General features: G+C 37.3%; 1 protein-coding gene across 5 annotated transcripts in view; it reads right to left on the minus strand.

Moving 5' to 3' along the window:
• Positions 1-1,334: 1,334 nt before the first annotated feature.
• ARHGEF7 (Rho guanine nucleotide exchange factor 7) overlaps positions 1,335-19,959 on the minus strand; it is a 123,053-nt gene continuing 104,428 nt past the window's right edge. For 3 of the 5 annotated variants that reach the window (XM_030477692.2, XM_030477691.1, XM_030477694.1), the window contains 4 exons: positions 17,021-17,197; positions 7,698-7,797; positions 7,028-7,082; positions 1,335-4,501 (listed from right to left, as the gene is read on the minus strand). In XM_030477692.2, coding sequence (XP_030333552.1) covers positions 4,379-4,501; positions 7,028-7,082; positions 7,698-7,797; positions 17,021-17,197 — 455 coding nt within the window. In that variant the 3' untranslated portion in view covers positions 1,335-4,378. The remainder of the gene's footprint in view (positions 4,502-7,027; positions 7,083-7,697; positions 7,798-17,020; positions 17,198-19,959) is intronic. The other 2 variants (XM_030477689.1, XM_030477690.1) reach the window with 2 other exon arrangements.

A 19,959-nucleotide genomic window follows, 5' to 3' on the forward strand; every position in this document is an offset into this window, starting at 1 on the left:
GAGCATGTCGCGCTCTCCCCTTCCCAGCACAGGTAAAACAGCCCTGTATCTTAAATTTCCAGCAGAAATCTCGCTTGTTAAAGTTGATAGTATTGAAAGAGTGCAGTGGATGGAACATGCATTGCACTATCCTAGTGTTTTCTCAACTCCATCTCAGAATGAAGACTTCTTGTGGGAGCTTGTAAGACTGGTCCTGTAGCAGTGATGTTTCTCAAGTTCCTCTGCAATTGTCTGCCTTAGACTAAGGCCTGAGATTAAACGAGCTAGTGATCACTAAAGCCAAGTCCTTGCTTAGTTTCACTTCACAATAAACCTGATCCCGTGTTACCTCCACATCACATTGTGCTGAAAGAGCCCTTGTGATGCTGAATGCACAGGTGCTGCAAGTCACTCAAGACACAGGGAAGTGGTAAAAAAACCCCATAACAAATCCCATATATGTGGCTAGGTCAAATGCTGTGTGAACACCTTCAAATGTGACTGTCTACTTTTGTTCAACAGGACAAAAAGTTAATAGACTGTATTTCCTGGAGCTTGAAAAGCAGCTCCAAAATATACAAAAAGCCAGCTACAGTTGGTTATAAAAGCCTACAAAAGTACAAATATTAACAAATTCAGGGAAACTGTGAGTAGTTTCTAACAAAGCAGAAGCTAACACAGTCCCCTGCTGGAAAAATACTGTAAAAACATGCTACTTCTGTATTGCTCATCTATGTCTACAGCAAACATAGGCTGCTTGACAGGCAAGACACATCTAACAAAACCTGATGATACCCTGACTAAGAAAAAAAATAGTTTGGGGAATCTCACCGGGCCTACATATAACATCAGACAGGACATTAGGAAAAGGTTCTTCACCAAGAAGGTGGTTGGTCACTGGAATTGGCTCCACAGGGCAGTGGTCATAGCACCTATGATACACACTTATCACAAACTTCAGGTCTATCCAGATAAATCATGCATGTAGACAAGTATTTTACTTGATTTATGCAGCAATTTGATTTTCTTGCTTTCATTATCTTCTGACTTTGATCTCCTCTGTGTCTTGCATTACCCTAGCAGGTCAGGTTGCCAGCGAAAGTGAGAATTCCTTAGTGCAAGACAGTTAAGATCCTCCTTCTCACCTCTCGAAACCCTAACTTTGTTTTGTTTTCTGGGCATCATTTAGCTATTATAAAAGACTATGAAAAAGCCCTTTCAAGATAGTGTAACAGCTTTTAAATACAGAGGTTATCTGTATGAAAGGCAAAAAAAAAAAAAAAAAGAAAAAGAAAGCAACTTTCCTTCTTAACCTCATAGCCCACATATTAGATGAAATGTAACACTTCATAGGATAGGGGAAAAAATCATGGTTTAATTACAACAATGTAGCATAAACACTTTAGTAGTCGATACCAGGATATTACTGTGACATCTAACCTAAACTTGAGCTCTCCACAAATACCGTAAACAGACACTCTAAAATTCCCTAAATGATTGGCATTAAGAAGGTTTGTACAAAGGCAGTCAGTTGTTCAGTCTTTCAGATGTCATGACATGGTGAGACAAACACGACACATACATCAGCAAGTACAGAGAAATGTTATGCTACATTTTAGACAGTTCAGAACTGAAAGTGCTTCACATCTATAGGATAAGAAATGGCTTCATCTCCTCATCCCTAAATGATGAGAGCAAAGAAATAACCCTTTAATAGGTTAAATAAACAGTGCCCCATTTATCCATGCTTATATAAAGTTTCCAACAATTCAGAAGGTCCATGGTGAAATTTACAATCTATATACAGTATAACAAATTGTCCAAGAAAAAAGTCCAGATACTCCTTGGTTCCCAAAAGCCCAAAGCTCGTTCTCTGCACTAGAGGCAAAAGCTACCTACCTACAGGATTACATGGTTTTTCCTTTTTCCTTTTCTTTTTGGTAAAAATTAGTCATCCCAATCCACCTTGAATAAAATCAGTCCCTAAATCCTGGTCGTATTCAACAACTGCTTAATCCCAGTGTTTAAGGCATGTTCATTAGATGTCAGTATAGGGGTACTGCCAGAAATCATAATGATCACAGGTACTAAGAGTCAGCAAATTTACATAGCAATGCCACTCTTCAGAATATAGTGTCAAACAAACTGTGATGATGGAAGCTGTTCCTGAGTTAAAATTTGCTAAATACTGCTGTTTTTCTTTTATACTTCTTCCTCTGGAATGTCCTTTCACATGTGCTCAACTGAAAATTAGAATTCGCTTTGAAAAACAGCCTGAACGTCAGAAAGTAAAAGCGTTAGAAAACTCGAATTATATCGGTATTCCCAAATCTGAATTTAGACAAGATGGCATGAATTTGCAAGGTTTAGTATCACTTAGCTTTTAGCAAGAGTATTTTCTAGATATGAAGATAAATATGAATGTCAGTCCACGTTTTCACGCAACTGCAAACAACAGAAAAAATATTTTGGTATCAAGAATTTTCATAAATGTAAAGTTCTGTGAATATATGTAACTCTGATACTGCAGACATTTTTAGTTTGCTTACCTAGTCTCCTCCTTCAGAATTAAAGGAAGACATTTTTAAATTGTGGGAACACAAAATACCTGGGACTATATTCAGCTTTTAAAATCAGAAACTAATTGTCTATTCAGAAACTTAAGTATCCATTCCCGCAGAATTGTTTCTCGAGTATGTAATCATTGACATTCTTTCCTATTTAAAAAAAGCTGTTCTTGGCTGAGAAAAGTGGATAGCTTTTAAAAATAGATTTTTCATGAGACTCACAATGTGCATGACAATTCTTACCACCCTAAACATCCTGGCTCCAACTCATTAAAGTTCATACAAACATTTGCTCAAGTCTGAGCATTAAACTTCACAGGAGTTAAAGGGCACTAGAAACTCAGGATGACCAAAAGTGCGACTCAGGCCTGTGCCATACCTGCACTTCAGGCTGTCAGTTGAAGAAAAACCCCTTAGAAAATTGCACTATCTGGAGTTTAATCCAAAGTTTGCTGAAATCAATGAAACACGTACAATGAGCTTTAATGGGATCAGTACTTTAAGTGCTCCAAAGGAAGCAGTGATGTAGCATCTCCTATTTTAAATACAAGAAAGGACTGCAGTTATTGCACCTATCAGACTAGGGAATAAATGTTCATTTATGTATCTTCAAATTTGTCAGCAGTGCAAATTATGAATTACAATATGATTAAAAAAAATACCTTATTTCCAGATTTGTTTCCATTTAAATCCTAGTAGGACAGAAACCAGCAACATGCTGAGAAAACAGCATGGGAAAGGAATGACTGCTTCCACAGTCTGGGAATTCCAGAGAGTCTTACATAGTGGTATAAAACCAAAGCTTTGAATGAAGTTTGGCCTAGCCCATGTGTTTTATGCACAAAGGTTAGCTACAATTTAATTGCTGTGACTGTAAAATATAAATAGCAACAATTTATTCACAAAATTCTGGATTAGATTGATATTTTTTTTTTGCTTTAACAAACTGTATGATCTATTAAATTACCAGCCAGCTGTATGTTTAAGCACAACAATAGAAAATGTAGTACATAAACACCTAAAAATCACAGTCATAAAAAGCAGGCAAGTACATCAGTCTTTCGGTGGCCAAAGCACAACAGATTAGTCTGCCAAACAAGTGTATGTGAACCATAGATCATGGCCATTAGTTGTGTTAAAAATTGTTTCTACTGTCAACAAACAATTTTCTGTATTTTAATACTGTTCTTAAAGAATTGTAAACCCTTTAAAAATGTATGCACAGACATAAATAACAGTGAAGGATTTAAATACAGTGGTCAACAGGAAAAATAGGGTTTTAAATTTGCATGTGTGATGAGTGGGTAATTTGGAACAAGTCCATAATTATCCACAAAGAACTCTGACCTTTCTTAGGTAAGACAGTACTGCCGTCACTTCTGACACTTGTGACCATTATAGTAACAAGAGAAAAAAAAAACAACCCCAACACATCAGCCTTGATACATCAATCACATATGCATTCAAAATTACAGATATTTACAAGAAAAATATATATTTAATTAAAAAGCCACTGAAAAACATGGACTTTTAGTCAGGTGCTGCACTTTCTGCAAAATGAGGTAATTTAGATGCAAACAAATTAAGTTTAGTAGAGTTCAGGATCCATGGTCTCCACACTTAAAAGTACAGATTGCTTCCATAAATGGCTTGACTGTTTCTGTATGTTCAGAGCAAGAAATCACTAGATCCAGTTAAATCCTGTTTTGTAGTGCTCTTGATGCAACACTGACTAATGTCAGAAGGCTTCCCAGCTCAGTTTTACAACTGGTCTTTCAATAGAAAGGAAAAGGAGGGGAGGGAGGGAAGAAGGAAAAAGGAAAAAAAAATAGTTATAAGTTGGTTTCATCCCAAGATGGATCATTCATGTTCTTTAGAACTTTTCTAACAAGCTTCTCCAAGTCCTTGCGAGCTCTTTGTTCTTCTTCTAATGATTTCTTCATCTTCTTGTTATCCTGTTCAATAGAACAGAAATATTACTGGTTTGGTTTTGGTTGGTTTTTAACAGCTATTTTCTGACCACGCGTATGCTGTCAATTACAAATTCTGAAGGCTCTTCTCAGTAAGACTACTATTAGCTGTTCAAAAGCAGAGTCTTCTATTAAAATTTCACGAGTTACACACAGTAACTTTACACAACACAACTAAAACAATCAAATGGAAACTGAGCTATTTTCTTTTTATACTAAGGGGTCCTCTATAATGCAGGTGCTACTAACAGATGGCCAATAATCTTGAATTCTTCTGCTCAAATCTGATCAATGAAGAGTAGAATATACTTGTTGTTAATGGAAAAGGGAAATAGAGCAATTAGTAGAATAAATATCCCCTCTGAGAGCCTCCTGTGATTGTAACTAGTTTCACAATCCCAGAAAAAGCTTCTTAAAACTTAATGCAAATTAACTTGCTTCGTTAGGAAATAAATAGTTGAAGTATCTTGAAAACCATTATGTTCTCTGGGAAGTGTTTTGTGACTCAATTTTATTCCAGGGAGATGACTACCAGCAGTCTAAGAGGAGCTGGAATTTCAGGGAACACCACCACTCTACATGTATATTAATGAGTCAGTTCTCAGTATTTAATGCCACTGGGTAATACTGAAATACCCTGAACAACAGGACCATAAGGATGTCACTGACCAAACCACAGTAATGCTTACATTGTTTAATCCTGCACAGGCCAAGGTGATGCTGGCAACAGTAAGGAAGCAACCAGAAGATAAGACAACATTATATGAAGGCCCCAAGACAAGAAGATGGGTGTTTAACAAGCACAGGTCTGCAACCCAGGGGTCCCACTGAACTCCTATCAGCTGTCATTTACAGACATTTCTAGATCAACAGCAGCTACTTCATTAACTCCACACCCTCCTCAAGTCTATTGAGAAACTCAAATTTCTTTCTTTTCTCGTGGGTACAGGCTTAATTTCTTTTCACTTGTGTATTTATTTAGTGCCAATTCAGCACTGCACTATTCGAGTGTAGTGCCTGTGGAGCAACAGCTATCAGTAACTCACAGAAGCTGCTATGGAAGGGATACCACTTTGCCTGCACCATCCAGTGCACTATGTACTCCCAGAAGCCTTTATCCATAAAGCCCTTGGTTATTTGGGACCTTCCCAGCTCAGAGATTTTTTTCTGCCACTTCTCCAGTTAGCAATGTAACAGCAACAGACTAGTAACTCCCTTGAAGCTGAGATTCCTGATAAATTAACTCAGGCTTTAATAGGTCTTGGCTTTGGAAGACGTGAGATTCTGAAGACACCATCTATTTGGAAAGGTGCCAGAAAGAGAGATGCTGCTTGAAGTTCAGGAGAAGGTAACTTTTTGTTTAGAGTCACACAGAGATTGGTGGGGCCTCAGTGAGGCAGCATGTTTATCTTTTGTGCAAAAGCAACCAGGCCACAAGAATATTACTGGGTTATTATTGCTGCTTGTATTACATGAATTGTATTTTAAAAAAGACTCAAATATGCATTAAACCTGGGATACACATGCTTTTTACGCTGAAAACAGCAGAATTTAGGTATTCAAGACATCAGGCGTCCTACTTCAAGGAACATGCACGATGCCCTTAGAAACACTGGGCATGCTTACAGATGGGCAAAGAATTTGGATTCATGTTTATAGCCCAAAACCTAAAGTAATTTGAATACAAATCTGTTTTACATTAACACAGGAGATTTTATCCATCTTCCTGAGCCAGAACTGTTAAGGTCAGTTAGCAAATTCACACATTGGAGAGAGGGTAATTCAACACCTTTTTGCCTGCACGTTAAGCAATGACTATGCACAGCAGCATTAACATAATTTAAACAGTTTCTGTGTCCTGACAAGAAAAAGATGATTTTTAAACACCTAATCTGTATACTTAAAAGAAGCTTAAAACATCAGCTACAACTTCCATACCAGCAACTCAAGTGAGATCCTCCATAATTTCCCCATGCGACAAAGCAGCACCCTAAGCTAACCTGAAGCTCTCATTTAGAAAAGGCCACTTGATAAGATACTGAAGAGGACTCTCATCTCTCGAAATTAGAGGTTTTAAGAACTGATTCGTAAGAGGTGTTCAGGTTACTAGAAGACCTAAATAGATCCAGACATTTATAATACTGAAATGATAAATTCTAGAGCAAATACTACTTCTATAAACTTATTTTGCTGGTGATACAGCAGAACTGAATTTGCTTAATGCTTTCAACATTTCACAAGCTGGAACACCCAAACATAAATGAAACTGAGCTTAATAAGTCACCTCAGAGAGAGGATACTTGATGCTATTCTCAAAGGTTGCTGCTCCAAGGACTGATGACAACCACAACAAAGGGTGCTTTTTGTCAAATTGGTATGTTTTACTTTTAAATGTGAATCTAGTCCAAAATTCAAGTTCATTCTTATCAACTTACAAGCCATATTTATTTTTATAATAAGCCTTCCATCTTTCCATTCTCCCTGTTGCTATAATTGTAGCAAGTTACCAACCTGTCTTAACTCCTGTACTTCATCCTTTAATGCATATACTGTGTCAACAAGGCTTCTAAAACAAAAAAAAGAGGATGACCTGTTATAACAGTTTTCAGAAATACATGTCTAAATCTATTATTAAACAAAACTACTAAATGAAATGCATTAAAAACCCCACAGCTAACAGCTAATTTTAAAATTGTGTTAAAAAAGTCTCTTATCCTGATTTACACTCAGTAAGACAAGGACCTGTTACCAGCTTGTGACAAGATACACCTCTCAAGCACATATGGACCTATACTGGTTTCTGAATTACAGCTTTCTGTAACAGAACTGTATTTCATTTCCAACGTACAACTTACCCCAAAAAATTGGAATGATGCCATATACTAACTAGATGACACCATTTTAATATTGAAATCCAACAGCATTTGGAAAAATTATTAACAAGTGAAATATATCACTTCTTGCCACATAAGCAGTAAGCTGTATAGCACATAAAAAGAAACCAGACTACAAGAATTTAAATGAAAGCCAACTGCACTTAAAGGACTGGCAGCATACTCCAAACTGCTCTGTTCCCTACTACAAATACACCATACACACAGTACTATAATGGGAGATGGGAAGAGGAAGAAAAGTGCAAAGTTTACTAGTTTAATCCACCATTCATTAAATATTGTCTTACTTCTCTTCTATAACAGTCTGACCATTACTTTTAGTTTCTTCTACAATAATTTTTTCTTCTTCTGGAAGCAGGACTTGAGGAGCTGATTCTTTACGGGAACCTGTTGTAAAAATAAATTACATAATGAGCAACTCACAAATCCTGCTGAGGCATTTTAAAGATGATTATTTCATACACTGCATGATACACCTGCATGACCAAGGTGTATCACATTCCATTTCCCCCTTCCCTCCACACACACAAGTTACCAACACATTTTTCCACATTTGAAACCACAGCCTTGCAACAACAACAAAAAATTGTCTGACATTCCTATCCTGCTGCTGACATTGCCATCATCTGTCATTGATGGGGATGCTACACTGTTCAACAAACAGTGTACCATTCAACTATCAGTAAAAAAAAATTCACCATAGCTGACTCAAAGAGATAGATGTGTTTAAGTAATAGCAATTTAAGCCTCAAGGACAGATTCTGATCTCTCACTGATACAAATCCAAGAAGTAATTCCACTCTCAACCAATTACTCTATCAGTAAGGAGCAGAACTGTGGTATCAAATGATAGTGATGGAAGGAGCAAAAATAAGTTAAAACCCTTTTCCCTGAAACACTATGAACAACACACTTGTGTGTGTGCACACACATATACATAAACATACACTTACAGATAGCCTTTTAGTCCTATAATAAATTCCTACCCACTGCAATACATACTTTGTATTTAATGCTTTTAAAAGCACTTAATGGTTTGATGAAACCTTAAAACATTCCAACATCTTCAAAATATTTTCCACACTCCTTACAATTTATAACATCAAGATAAAACATACAGATTCTAAGACAGTAGCTCCGAACAGAAAAATCTACAGCTCAGAGATGTGCAGAGATTCATACATACATGAAGTACGTATTCTAGAAATGTTATTTAATTAGTCTGCAACAACTCACAAGCCTTTTTTTAAGGAAGGTCTGTAAATAAATTGCTGTCTAATCATTTGTTCAGAATTCAAACACAGCAGATAAGGCATTAAAATTCTTGCACATTTTAACAAAGATATCTGTTTTAACAAGCAAGGTACACTTGCCTACCAGTTCATTGTGATGAATTCTCATTAACCAGGAATGTCTAAAGTCTAGTACATTCTGAAGTGATAATTAGGTACTACAGGGTACATGCCTGTCAGGAGAAATTAGTTAGCTCTTGTTGAACAGCTGCTTTGTGATAACAGTGGTTTTTTTGTTTGGGTTTTTATGGTTCATGATAAAAAACATAACCTAAACACACAAAAAATTCAAGAAATCAAGCTCACTGAAAAATATTAACTTCTCTAACAGCTGCAGTCTGGAGTTCTGAACAACGAGCTTGTAGGGACTGTAGCTTAGTCGTACGTAAAGCTATTTAAAGTAGTAGTGTTAAGCTATTTAAACTATTTCAGCAAACAATGACAAACATCCTTTAATGAAGAAAATTGTTTCCTTAAGCTGGCAGTAAAGATCTAACATATCTGTATGAGATGGTCAAAATTTTATGGAATAACAGCAACTGCAGATTTGAGAACAGAATCTTGTCCTTGAAAGCTGTTCATCTTATAGAATGAAGAAATCTTTTAAGGTTAATACCCTTCCACTCCCACTTATTTTCTAGGAGGGAACAACCTATAAAACAAGCACACCCAAACTCTGTATGGCGCTCAAGGACATTTCCCTGTTTGCACTGTCAATCTCTAATTGTAAAAAGTTGTCTTATGTTTATTTCAGTTAAGTAGTTACTGCTCTGCTTTATTAGCCCCAGAGGTAATACACAACACTGAGCTAACTGTTATTTTAGGAATTAGTTGGCAGCAGCTGCTACCATTTTGGGTCTCTGTACCAACGTGGAGGAACTCAGCCCAGCACATGCCAAGGGAGATGCTGACCAAAGGGAGAGAACTGCCACGTGTTTCTCACCCATGACTCCCTTCAACCAAATGGAGCAGCACATTATATTTAATCTCTGTACAGAGCTGCGTTCAATTGTCTTTGTGTGGTCAGAGTAACATGGGTCCTTGTGAAGCAGAAACAGCATGGAGTAGACAGCATTAAAAAAATGTCCCAGGTGTATAGTTATATACACACATGCATGTAAAACCGATGTCTACACCAACATATCTTGATGTATGTACAGCATAGCACAGTCAACACTTGGTACTACTGAGACATAGAATGCAGTTTCATTAAAAACAAAGTGTTCACCAACATTATACACACAAGGAGACGACAGAGTACATGTACACACTTACACAATGCAAAACTGTTGCTGTGAACACTGACCTTCCTGTGCCATAAAACATTAACTACTGTGGAATTCAGGATATCACAAGTTTCACTCTTGCCTTCATTGCTCCAATACCCTTGGTGACAAAACTTTTTTTCTCAGAACCTTCACTTGCTTTTACAGCTTGTACTTGTACTTGTACAAACCTCCTCCCCCCCGTCTTTCTCCTTTATCTTGGTTTGCTTTTTGTGAGTTTTGGTGGGGTTTTTTGTTTGTTGTGGATTTTTTTCCTGAAACCGGACAGCACTTGCTAAGCATCAAAGGTACACACAGCCCATCTATTCTGCAACAAAGGACCCTGTCATCAAATGAGTACATGCATGGTAACATCAGACTGGTGCCATCAGACTTGATATGTCAAGTGCTGAAGGCAAAAGGAAGCTACGTCACTGCCCTGCTTTTCTACACCAATTAGGCCAGAAGTTTTCCCCTTTTTTTTTAAGACGCATTTTCTGACAATTCTCTCTCTACAAGGAACCCGAGAGTCACCTCATTACTGGCAGTCAGCAATATTCCCTAAACTATACCTTGTGTCTCCACCTGGTTCTTTTATGTCTATTCTCTATATAACCATTTCTCTCCAGAAAAGTTTACAAGCTACAGCTTTAGGACATGAAGAGACGGTTGTGTTATAGCACAGTGGGTATTTCACAGAGAGTTGTACTAAAAGGACGGAAAGAAAGTTCCTGCAACTTAGATAATCCTAAGCACCTCTTTGAGATGCAGTCCACATTTTTAAGAAGTAGGACAGAAGAATCAAAAGTTACTTCAGTTTGCCCTATCTGCTATTCCTCAATCCTAACCATCCAAGTTTCATGCTGAATTTTATTCTGAGACACCACTCTGTCTCATTCCAAATAAAACAGGCCAGCAGACAATGTTTAAACTGACCTCCAGCAACTCTGGCTCTCAATCACATTGATAAAATACAAACAAAAGTACTAGTATATAAAAAAGCAGGGGAAAAAAAGGGGGGGGGGGGAGGGGGAGGGGGAAGACCTCCACAGCAGAGTTTCATTGTGTTTTCTTTCCTTTTCTTGTAGGGTATTGGGAGAATTAAGGTGGATGAGAGAAGAAAGGACGTTGTTTGGCAAACCCAAACAATTACTTCAAGATTAGCAGAAAAGTTAAGGCTGAGTTAAGTGGCCATAACTTTTCAATGAGGAACTCCTAAATCCACAGTATTGGAAAAATGACCCCACTGTTTAGAAATCTGGTGCATATTTAAGGCAAAACAACTGACCACTACAATCAAGACTCAACTAAGTTTCCATCAACTAAATTCCATCAAGAAAATAAAGGCATCTTTATTCAATATTACTATTTCCCAACCCTAGAATGGAGAATTAAGAATTACAATACCTTAAATTATCACTTTAGCAAATTGAGCCTCCAGAGTAAAGCAAATAATAGCATAGCCCACCTGGCATTCAGACCAGGGCTAGAGACCTTAGCAATCCCCACTGCATAATGTGGTTCAACACCTGAGATACAAGAACAGGCCTGTGAGTAACAGCCCCCTGCTTTTAGTTTCCAGTGTCTGATCCCTTTTCTAGCCTAATCTATCAGCCAAGCCAGCAAGCAATTCTGAGCATTTCTGGAAAACAGCAAAGCTGAAACCTGCTTGGATATTTATGTGGCTGAAAGACTTCATGACAGAAGTCCACTTTCTAGCTGTCTGGAACCAGTAGAACATCACTCCTAGCCGTGCAGTATGGTCTTAACACTGAAGCGGGAAGAAACTAGAGCACAGACTGAATGCCACAGAGGTTCTCAGTGATGCCTGAAGCATGACTGCACAACCCCAGCTTTTTAGTCACTCTTCTCCAAAGGGAACGTGACATCTTAAAAAAAACCTGGCTGATATGGTGCCATGCTGGTTCCCGACAGAAGCCAGGCTTCAGAAGGAGTAATCAGTCTGGTCCTTCATTCTGAATCATTTAGCAGACACATGTAAAGAGAGTCCAGAAGTTTTGCACAGATCTTAACGCACCAGACAGGAGGGAAGCAGAAGGATAAGAGGGCTGACATTCAGACACCTTTTTGCTTTAACCAGATATTAAGTCTCTGCCTATGTTCAAAGACCTTGTCTGCCCAGGAACCATTTAAGCCAAGAGTAAAATGTAGGTGGGTATTCACATCACCTTCTTCAAGTAGCTAAGCTCAGGGCCTCAGTTAAGAGCCAGTCCCCAGACAATCAAGAACGGGTTCCTTCCTCCAGCTGGCCATTTGGAGAAGGCTCAACCTACGTATTTTCACAGAGTTTGCCATCTTCCAACAACTGTGAGGGTCCTAATTTAAGCTATGGAAGTTAGATGTATGGTGATGGTGGTTAATTTTAAGAAATGCATGGCATAATCTGAGGCCATCGCCAATGATTCTGTTGCACAGCTTTTAAGTATTGCTCTTTTCTTCACTTTTTCATTCCTTACTTGTGATTAGGAGAGGAAAGAGGGGAACAAGGCACAATAAAGGTCAAAAATTAGAAACAGTACTTGTAAATCCACAATTCTGGTTTTCACTTTACTAGGCTCTCTTTGTAAGCTAGGAAGCTCTTTGAAATTATTTGCTTGAGCTTCAAAGACAGAAATACGACTTGCCACTGAAAAACAAATATGTGCATACACAACTGTACAGATCTACCATTAGCCACTGGCATGTACAGACATGTAAATTTCCCAGAGAAGCAAATGTTAGACAAAAAAAATAAGAATTACTTGTAATTTAAAACTTTGTGTTTCATTGCATTAAAGATGTTAAATTGAATGAGCAGAAACGTCAAATTAACCTTCTCTTTCTCAATGACTCTTTGATGAAGTCCTAATATGAAGAATCCTAAAAATGGTGCTTCCAGACTCTGTGTGAATTGAGATTAAAGCATTGGGGAAGAAAAAAAAAAAAATCCTTCCTGCTACAGATCTGCCAAAGTCAAAAGGGAGCCCCTTTGATATCCTTGTACAGATGAAACCAAATCAGAATCCAACCATCAGGCCAAACTTAAGTACGCTGTATAAAATACACCGTTGTCTGCAAATTCTTGGGAGTTAACAAAAAAGGTTTGGGCATGAAGTTGTTTGTTTGGTTTGTTGGTTTGAGGGTTTTTTTGTTTTGTTTTGGGTTGTTTTTGTTTGTTTGCCTTTTTTTTTTAACTAATAGTGATACACAAATAGGAAAAAACCAGACATGACTGAAATGACAGATCTATGCAGTTTACAGCAAAATGTTTTGACAAGTAAAACAAAAATAATTAATTTGGACTGAAGCACATACAACTCCATATGTAAGTGTTCATCGTAAGAACAGAATGAAGAGTTTGAAAGACAGATATGCCATCTGAAGAAGTGGGATATTTTTAAGACAACATTTGGAAAGAGCTATCCCACTAAAAATTTCCTGTATTTCACTAACCAGTAAAAAAAAAAAAAAATAAAAATCCAACCACAGGGCTGTAGGGCTAAAACTAGAGTTGCTACAATCATAGCAAAAAAATACTATGACCTTTTAATAGAAGTAGATGATTACTTCATTTATTCTGATATAAACATTTTAGTATATCATTTTTTAGTATATCATTTTCTTTAAATTCACTCATATACGTGCCATCTTTTATGTAGAAACACTAAAGATAACACCTGTTTTAAAGAGAAAAATATTGTAATATGAAACCTTGAAAGTACATGAGGTTATAGAAACCAATATCACATTTATAAAGTTTCTCTCTAGTAACAGGACCTACAAAAGTAGATTTTCGATTGTTTCAGTAATTCAGCCCATTCCTTTACCAAGAATACACCAATCCAAAAAATGAAAAAGAAGAAATTAAATCAATTAAGGGGAGAGGGAGGCAACAGAAGAATATTCTATAGATGGCAACATCTCTGAATTATTATTTAATAAAAGGAAAGAAAAAAGAAGACATAGAAGGATAGATACTTCACATTACATTCAATTTCCTGTAGTTATCAACTACAGTAAACAAATATTACACACTTATGTCAAAAAAGCTTTCACTTCAGCATTTGATTCCTCCAGGAAGAAAGGAGGGAGAGAAAGGAAGCATGGGGAGAAGAGGAAGTGTTAAGTTACAAGTTACGCCGTCCTTTCCCCCTGTATAATAACTGAATATTAAAGTCACAGTCTAGCAAATGCAAAATTTATTTCAACTGTACATAACAGATGTCCTTTTTATATAAAACAAAACACTTAATCGATATATGCAACCACAAACAATATGCATACTGTACAGTACAATGCAACATTCAGATATACATCGATTTTGTATTTTCAAAAGGCAGTCACCTACTAAGATGGCTTCTCCCATTCACCAGTGAAATGCACAATATATATTATTCTTTCTATGTTTTACGTCACTATGTACACGTTACTGTGTTTTGGCAAGATTATGCAAAACACCCAATCAATATTGGTTGGTTTCAATTTATGGCAAATACTAATTTATGGAAACACTGCATAAACCATGTGAAGAGGGGCTGACAATGGCTTCAACCTACCTTCCAATTCAGATTCTCCATCCTTCCAGTGTATTTGTAACTGTACACATATAATTTACAGAATTGCATAAACATAAGGTACTATTATTACCATGACTAAAGTTCCACAAAAATAGAAACACTGAACCTTTGGACTGAATACCACCATTTCCACATTTGCCTTTTTTTTTTTTTTTTTTGTGTGGTTTTTTTTTGGGTTTTTTTTTTTTTTAAGCATTTTGTATTAATACTCCTGATCAGTTCACAATAGCTTATGGCCTGTAACACTGAAGACAAAGAATGATTTTAAATGTGTGGTGATGTTAATATGAAGATACAGAATATGAGAGATCCTAATTATGATAATAGTTAATGACTTAAATGCTACAATAATTAATGGTGGTAAACTGTCAAAGCTTTGGTGCATAGAAAAGTCAATAAAATCTTCGATCTGGATAACAAAACATTCTGTGTGATAAGGAAAGTTCAAGTGCAACAACTGTATTACAAACTAATATTTACACTATATAACATGAAACAGACATAGAAGAATTATTGTTTATCCAATGCAAAAAACATTATTCAACTACAACACCACAGCTTAAGAAACAGGAAAAGAAAAGATCCATACTTTCTATATATGTTAAAAAAAAATAAAAAATCAAAAACTGACTGAAAGGAAGAGGGGAGTGAAGTGGGTTACAAATGCGCTGTGGAATGGTATGGAGCACACGTACTTATCTCATTTCTCTAAGCAACACTCCTCCACTTTGAAAGATTTCAACATACACAAGTTCCTGGTCATTATGTTAATGTATGTGTAGCAGGAAAATGTACCCCTGAAAACGTTCCTCGGTAAGCACTGCTGCTTGTGTTAGTCACATTTTTGAAAGTCAACAGCAGTGAAAGAGGATAAAGCAGGTGATCAAACAAGACTGAATGCAAATATGCAGATGTGAGCTGCTTTGAAATAGCTTCTCCACACTGACCACCTTCTGGAATCATGCATGTCTAGCAATCACTAACTTTCTGATCATGTAACCTGCAGAAAGGCATTGATTACCTTTTAAACAGTGTGATCAAGTTGCCAGGCGGCAGTTAATTGCATCGTGATTATTCTGAACTTGTTCATACCTGAACTGGATAACATGCTTACTTGCAAAGGGGTAAAGCACTTGCATTGGAGAACCCTGGTGAAAATGAGAACTGTTTCTGTCCTTTCATCACATGCTTTTCCCTAATTCTAAAAAAAGACTTAGAAAACACATCATTTTTGTTTTGATGCCAATTATGTTATCCACAAGACGGAACACACACACTTCACACCAGCAGTGCCCTAGGTGCAGGCTTGAGACCTTCAGCTGTGCACAGCATGTCACAGTTCTCTCTGAAAAGCCAACACTGCTGTAAGTGAGGAGCTGCTGCTGAAAACAAACCTGCTTGTGAGAGAAGTTACAAGACACAATAAAATCTGTCACGGACATGCTCCAAACAGTACAACCCAAAAGCCAAGCATTCTATTATTCAGAACTTCAAACAAGCCAACGTGATTGCAGTTGTACCTAGAGATTCAGTTGCTGAACACTCGAGCCTCCATCAGGGGAACCATTTTCATCTCGTCTTTTCAAGAAGAATGGTCAATTGAGAGTTGACAGCTGTGTATTTTAACAGGCAAGTAAACATCTAGACCCTGTTTTCTGCCACGCTACTGCATACAGTAAAGTGACAGTATGACCATAGGTAACATGAGATTATCAAAACACTGCATGTAATGAGCATGGACTGCCAGGTTTTCATGACAACTGCCAGACTGGGGTGGGGGAGAGCAGTGTGGTCCTTCGTATAAACGTTTAAGCAATGAGGAAAAGACAGCAATATAAAAACAGAATTTTTTTATGGATTACCAAATGCTCTTCCAAACAAATGGGCCAGATAAGTGAATATCTGAATGATTTTACAGCTTTTGTACTGCTTATTAAGCTGCATTTTTCTTACTCTACCAGCTTTGTATTTTGTTAGTAATATGTAGAAAATCCAACCACTACCACTAAGGTATTTCCATATCGCTGGCACTCAGCTCACAAACCAGTATGGTTTCAGTACAAAATATAAAAATGTGCTGTATCCAAAAGAAAAGAAAGGACCTGTTGCTACACTGACCAAGTCAAAAGAAAAAAAGGAAAAAAAAAAAAAGAAAAAAAAAAAACCAAAACCATTCAGAGCTACAAATTAACAACTGTCAGTTAAAAAAACCCTCAAGAAATATCATCCTTAACAGGATATACACTTTTTAGAATGACTTTTCTGTACGTGTATTGAATTGGCAATAGAGCCTTCCACCAGGTATAACTGAAGTTTCAGAAGCTCCCTCAGAAGTTGTTAAAATATCACATTAAAGAGACAAGGAACAGCAAGAAAACATCTAAGAAAAGCAGGCTGTGATACAACAAGCATTTGTTAAGAAAAAGCTCAGAAGTGCATTAGTTCTGGTGAGAGATATATGAGCAACAGCTCTTACGAGATGTAGACCCCATTCTGTAACTATGGGCTGTCCATATACTGTCATAGTCAGAGTCTTCTGAGAGGTCTGAAGGCTCCAAACGAGAAAGACTACTGCGACGACCCAAGGAGTCTAGACTTGATTGGTCATCATCAGCCAAGACGTGATTATGCATCAGGTCAGTGCCTTGCCATGCTAAGGATGTACAGGTGAAATGAAATGGTGGATGTGGATAGGCAGAGGTGGGATGAGGAGGAGAACGTAAGGAATAGCCACAACCAAACACATGAAATAAAAGCAAAAAGGTGATGGGAAGAGAAGGAAAAGAGAAAATATTGTTAAAAAGGCAAAGTTTGTTCTTTTTTTTTTTTGTTCTTTTTTTTCTTTTAATAATTTGTTTGGGCTTTAGGTATAAATTACACTCAGCATAGAATAATGTTTGAACTGTTACAATACAGTGACAGAATTTTGAATAACCAAAATCTTGTATCAAAGTAGATTTTTTGGAAGAGGGAGTTAGGTTCTTTTGAAGTATCAAGTCGGTGCTCATCTGGGGGATTTGACTGGGTACAGAGCAATAAACACAGTAAGCCAGCATGATCCAGCGCTGATGTGAAAAGCAGCAGCCCCTTCCCCATCACACATCTGTCCTCCATCCTTTCCCTCCCTTACAATGACACAGTCACTTGTATAGCTGCTTGGTGAGCCAGGTTGTGGAATAGTTTCAGATGAAATCTAACCCTACAAAAGATGCTTTTTCAAGCAGGTCATTTCCCCACCAGCCCACAACACAGCGACAGAAGTGCTTGTGTCACCACTGTAAAGAAGAAAATGCAGGGGAAAAAGCAAAGGTTCTCATGCAGAGCAGGGCTGCAGACTTTCTAAATCAGCAGCAACATCTTGCACCCAATTAAGAGGAATGTCAAAGTACAGCTTTTCTGTGCCTGAAGCCCTTGTTATTTGTTTAACCATGTAGTAAATTAACTCACAGAAAAACAGGGCCAAGAGGCTAACAGCAACACAGCCTGGTCCATCCAAACCCTCACACACCTCTTCCTAACGCCTATCTGAATCTATCTTTCCAATTAAATATTTTAAGATGTCTAAGGTAGTTGGTAAAAGATAGCTAAGGATGGTGGTTTTCTGGTTTTAAGGGCTTGGCAATATTCAAGGACCATGTAAGTGACCATGCTACGAGCCACATACACATGATATTGCAAAAAGATTTTAAGCCTTCATTTGGAGCGGAAGTGCGAAATAGCCTCAGTATGTAAGAAGGAGGAGAAAATAAAACTCTGTTCTTTAATTTGCATCCGTCTCCCCAAATTAAATCCCACATCTTCCCCACTGAAACAACTGAAAAAAGTTGCCCTGCTCCCTACCAGTTTGCACTCGTGCTGTAACTCTGCTGAACTGACACTGCCAAAAGCAGCATCCATTGGGCTTTGGGTTAAGATGCAGGTAGGAGAATTGCCAAATGAGTGCTGTAAGGGACCGGGAGAGTATTAACATAGAGGTGAGAAAGGAGTTTGTATAAAAAGGGCGTACTTCACAGATGACAGGCAACTCTTTCATTTTATTCTTCTACACTGACTACTGCTCCCACAGAAGCAATTCCAGCATGATTGGGGTTTTCCCCACTTCCAATTCCAGCCTACAAATGTATCTTCTGAAATCTAAAGTCTTAGACGACAATGTTAGTCTTTCCAAAGAAAGCAGCTGTGTGCTTAATCAATAAAAAAGCCCAACAACTTGCTGCAACTAAGAGCAAATAAAAGCTGCTGACTTCTGATGTATGCAATGATACCCACAGCACTATGTATATTTCTTAAATATACATAGAAAGGAATAATAGGCAAAAAGCAAAAAAAAAAATCATATCCATTTTATACCTGCACACACACACGCTATCGTGCAAGTGCAAATGTTTTCCCAACCATTTGTTATCACATTATCTTTGGAAATGATCAACAGATCTCAGTCAAGACATTCAAATAGCAATCATCTCATTTAATTTTGTTTGGAACAACAGTATATCTTCAGAATTTTGAACACATTCATTCCCTTTTATCCAATTAAACACACTATTATAATGACTGTAGAGCTACAAAATAGATTAGTATTAATAAAATTATGTACTCGTGGCTAATTTTATCACCTTGGAGACCTACGGTTCATTAAAACAGAAAAATTAAAATGTTTTTTCCTGTTATTTCAAAAGTTTCTACAGCCTCATACAAGGGCCATATTCCCATTGTTAATTACATATGAAGGAGCTGGATTTTTTCAAGGTGATAATAGTAGATGAACACATATTAGGAAAATCCATGAACTAAGTCTGCAATTGCATTTTGAGACTTCTCAATTGTTAGCATGAAGTGCTTCTGCTTGGAAGCAAAATGGGCACAGAGCACAGCTGGTAGCAGTAACGGTGGTTAATACCGCAAATTTAAACAGCTTTAGTGGACAAGGAGTAAGTTATAATGCCCACTCTTGCAGTTCCTAAGAGCAAAGCCAGCCACGTACTTCAGGATCATTATACTGTGTTCCAAGGATCCCCAAATTAAATTGGTATTCAACAATGCAAAAAACTGCAAATCGCAACAAACGCAACAGCATTTTCTCCTTCCTTGTGTAAAGGGAACACATGCTGGTGGACTCCCCTGCTCTGCGCAGTGTTTTACTTACAATACAGAGGAACTCCACATGGCAACCTTGATTTGGATTAAATGAAGTAGGACCCCAGAGGCACGTTACAGGTTTTCAATAAGCTAGGTATTGATCTAAGAAACTAAAAATGGCTTTAAGCAACACACAGATCTGATAACATTTTTTCCTGAAATTATGAGATGGGATTAAAATTTGTAATTAATACTAAAAACAAGTAGTGGCAATAAAAGAAAGTAATTTTTTATAGGTCTAGGTTACTTTTCCATAGCAAAAGTTTTTGTTGAACA

This window comes from Strigops habroptila, chromosome 2 (assembly GCF_004027225.2).
Source record: "Strigops habroptila isolate Jane chromosome 2, bStrHab1.2.pri, whole genome shotgun sequence".
Lineage (NCBI taxonomy): Eukaryota > Metazoa > Chordata > Aves > Psittaciformes > Psittacidae > Strigops > Strigops habroptila.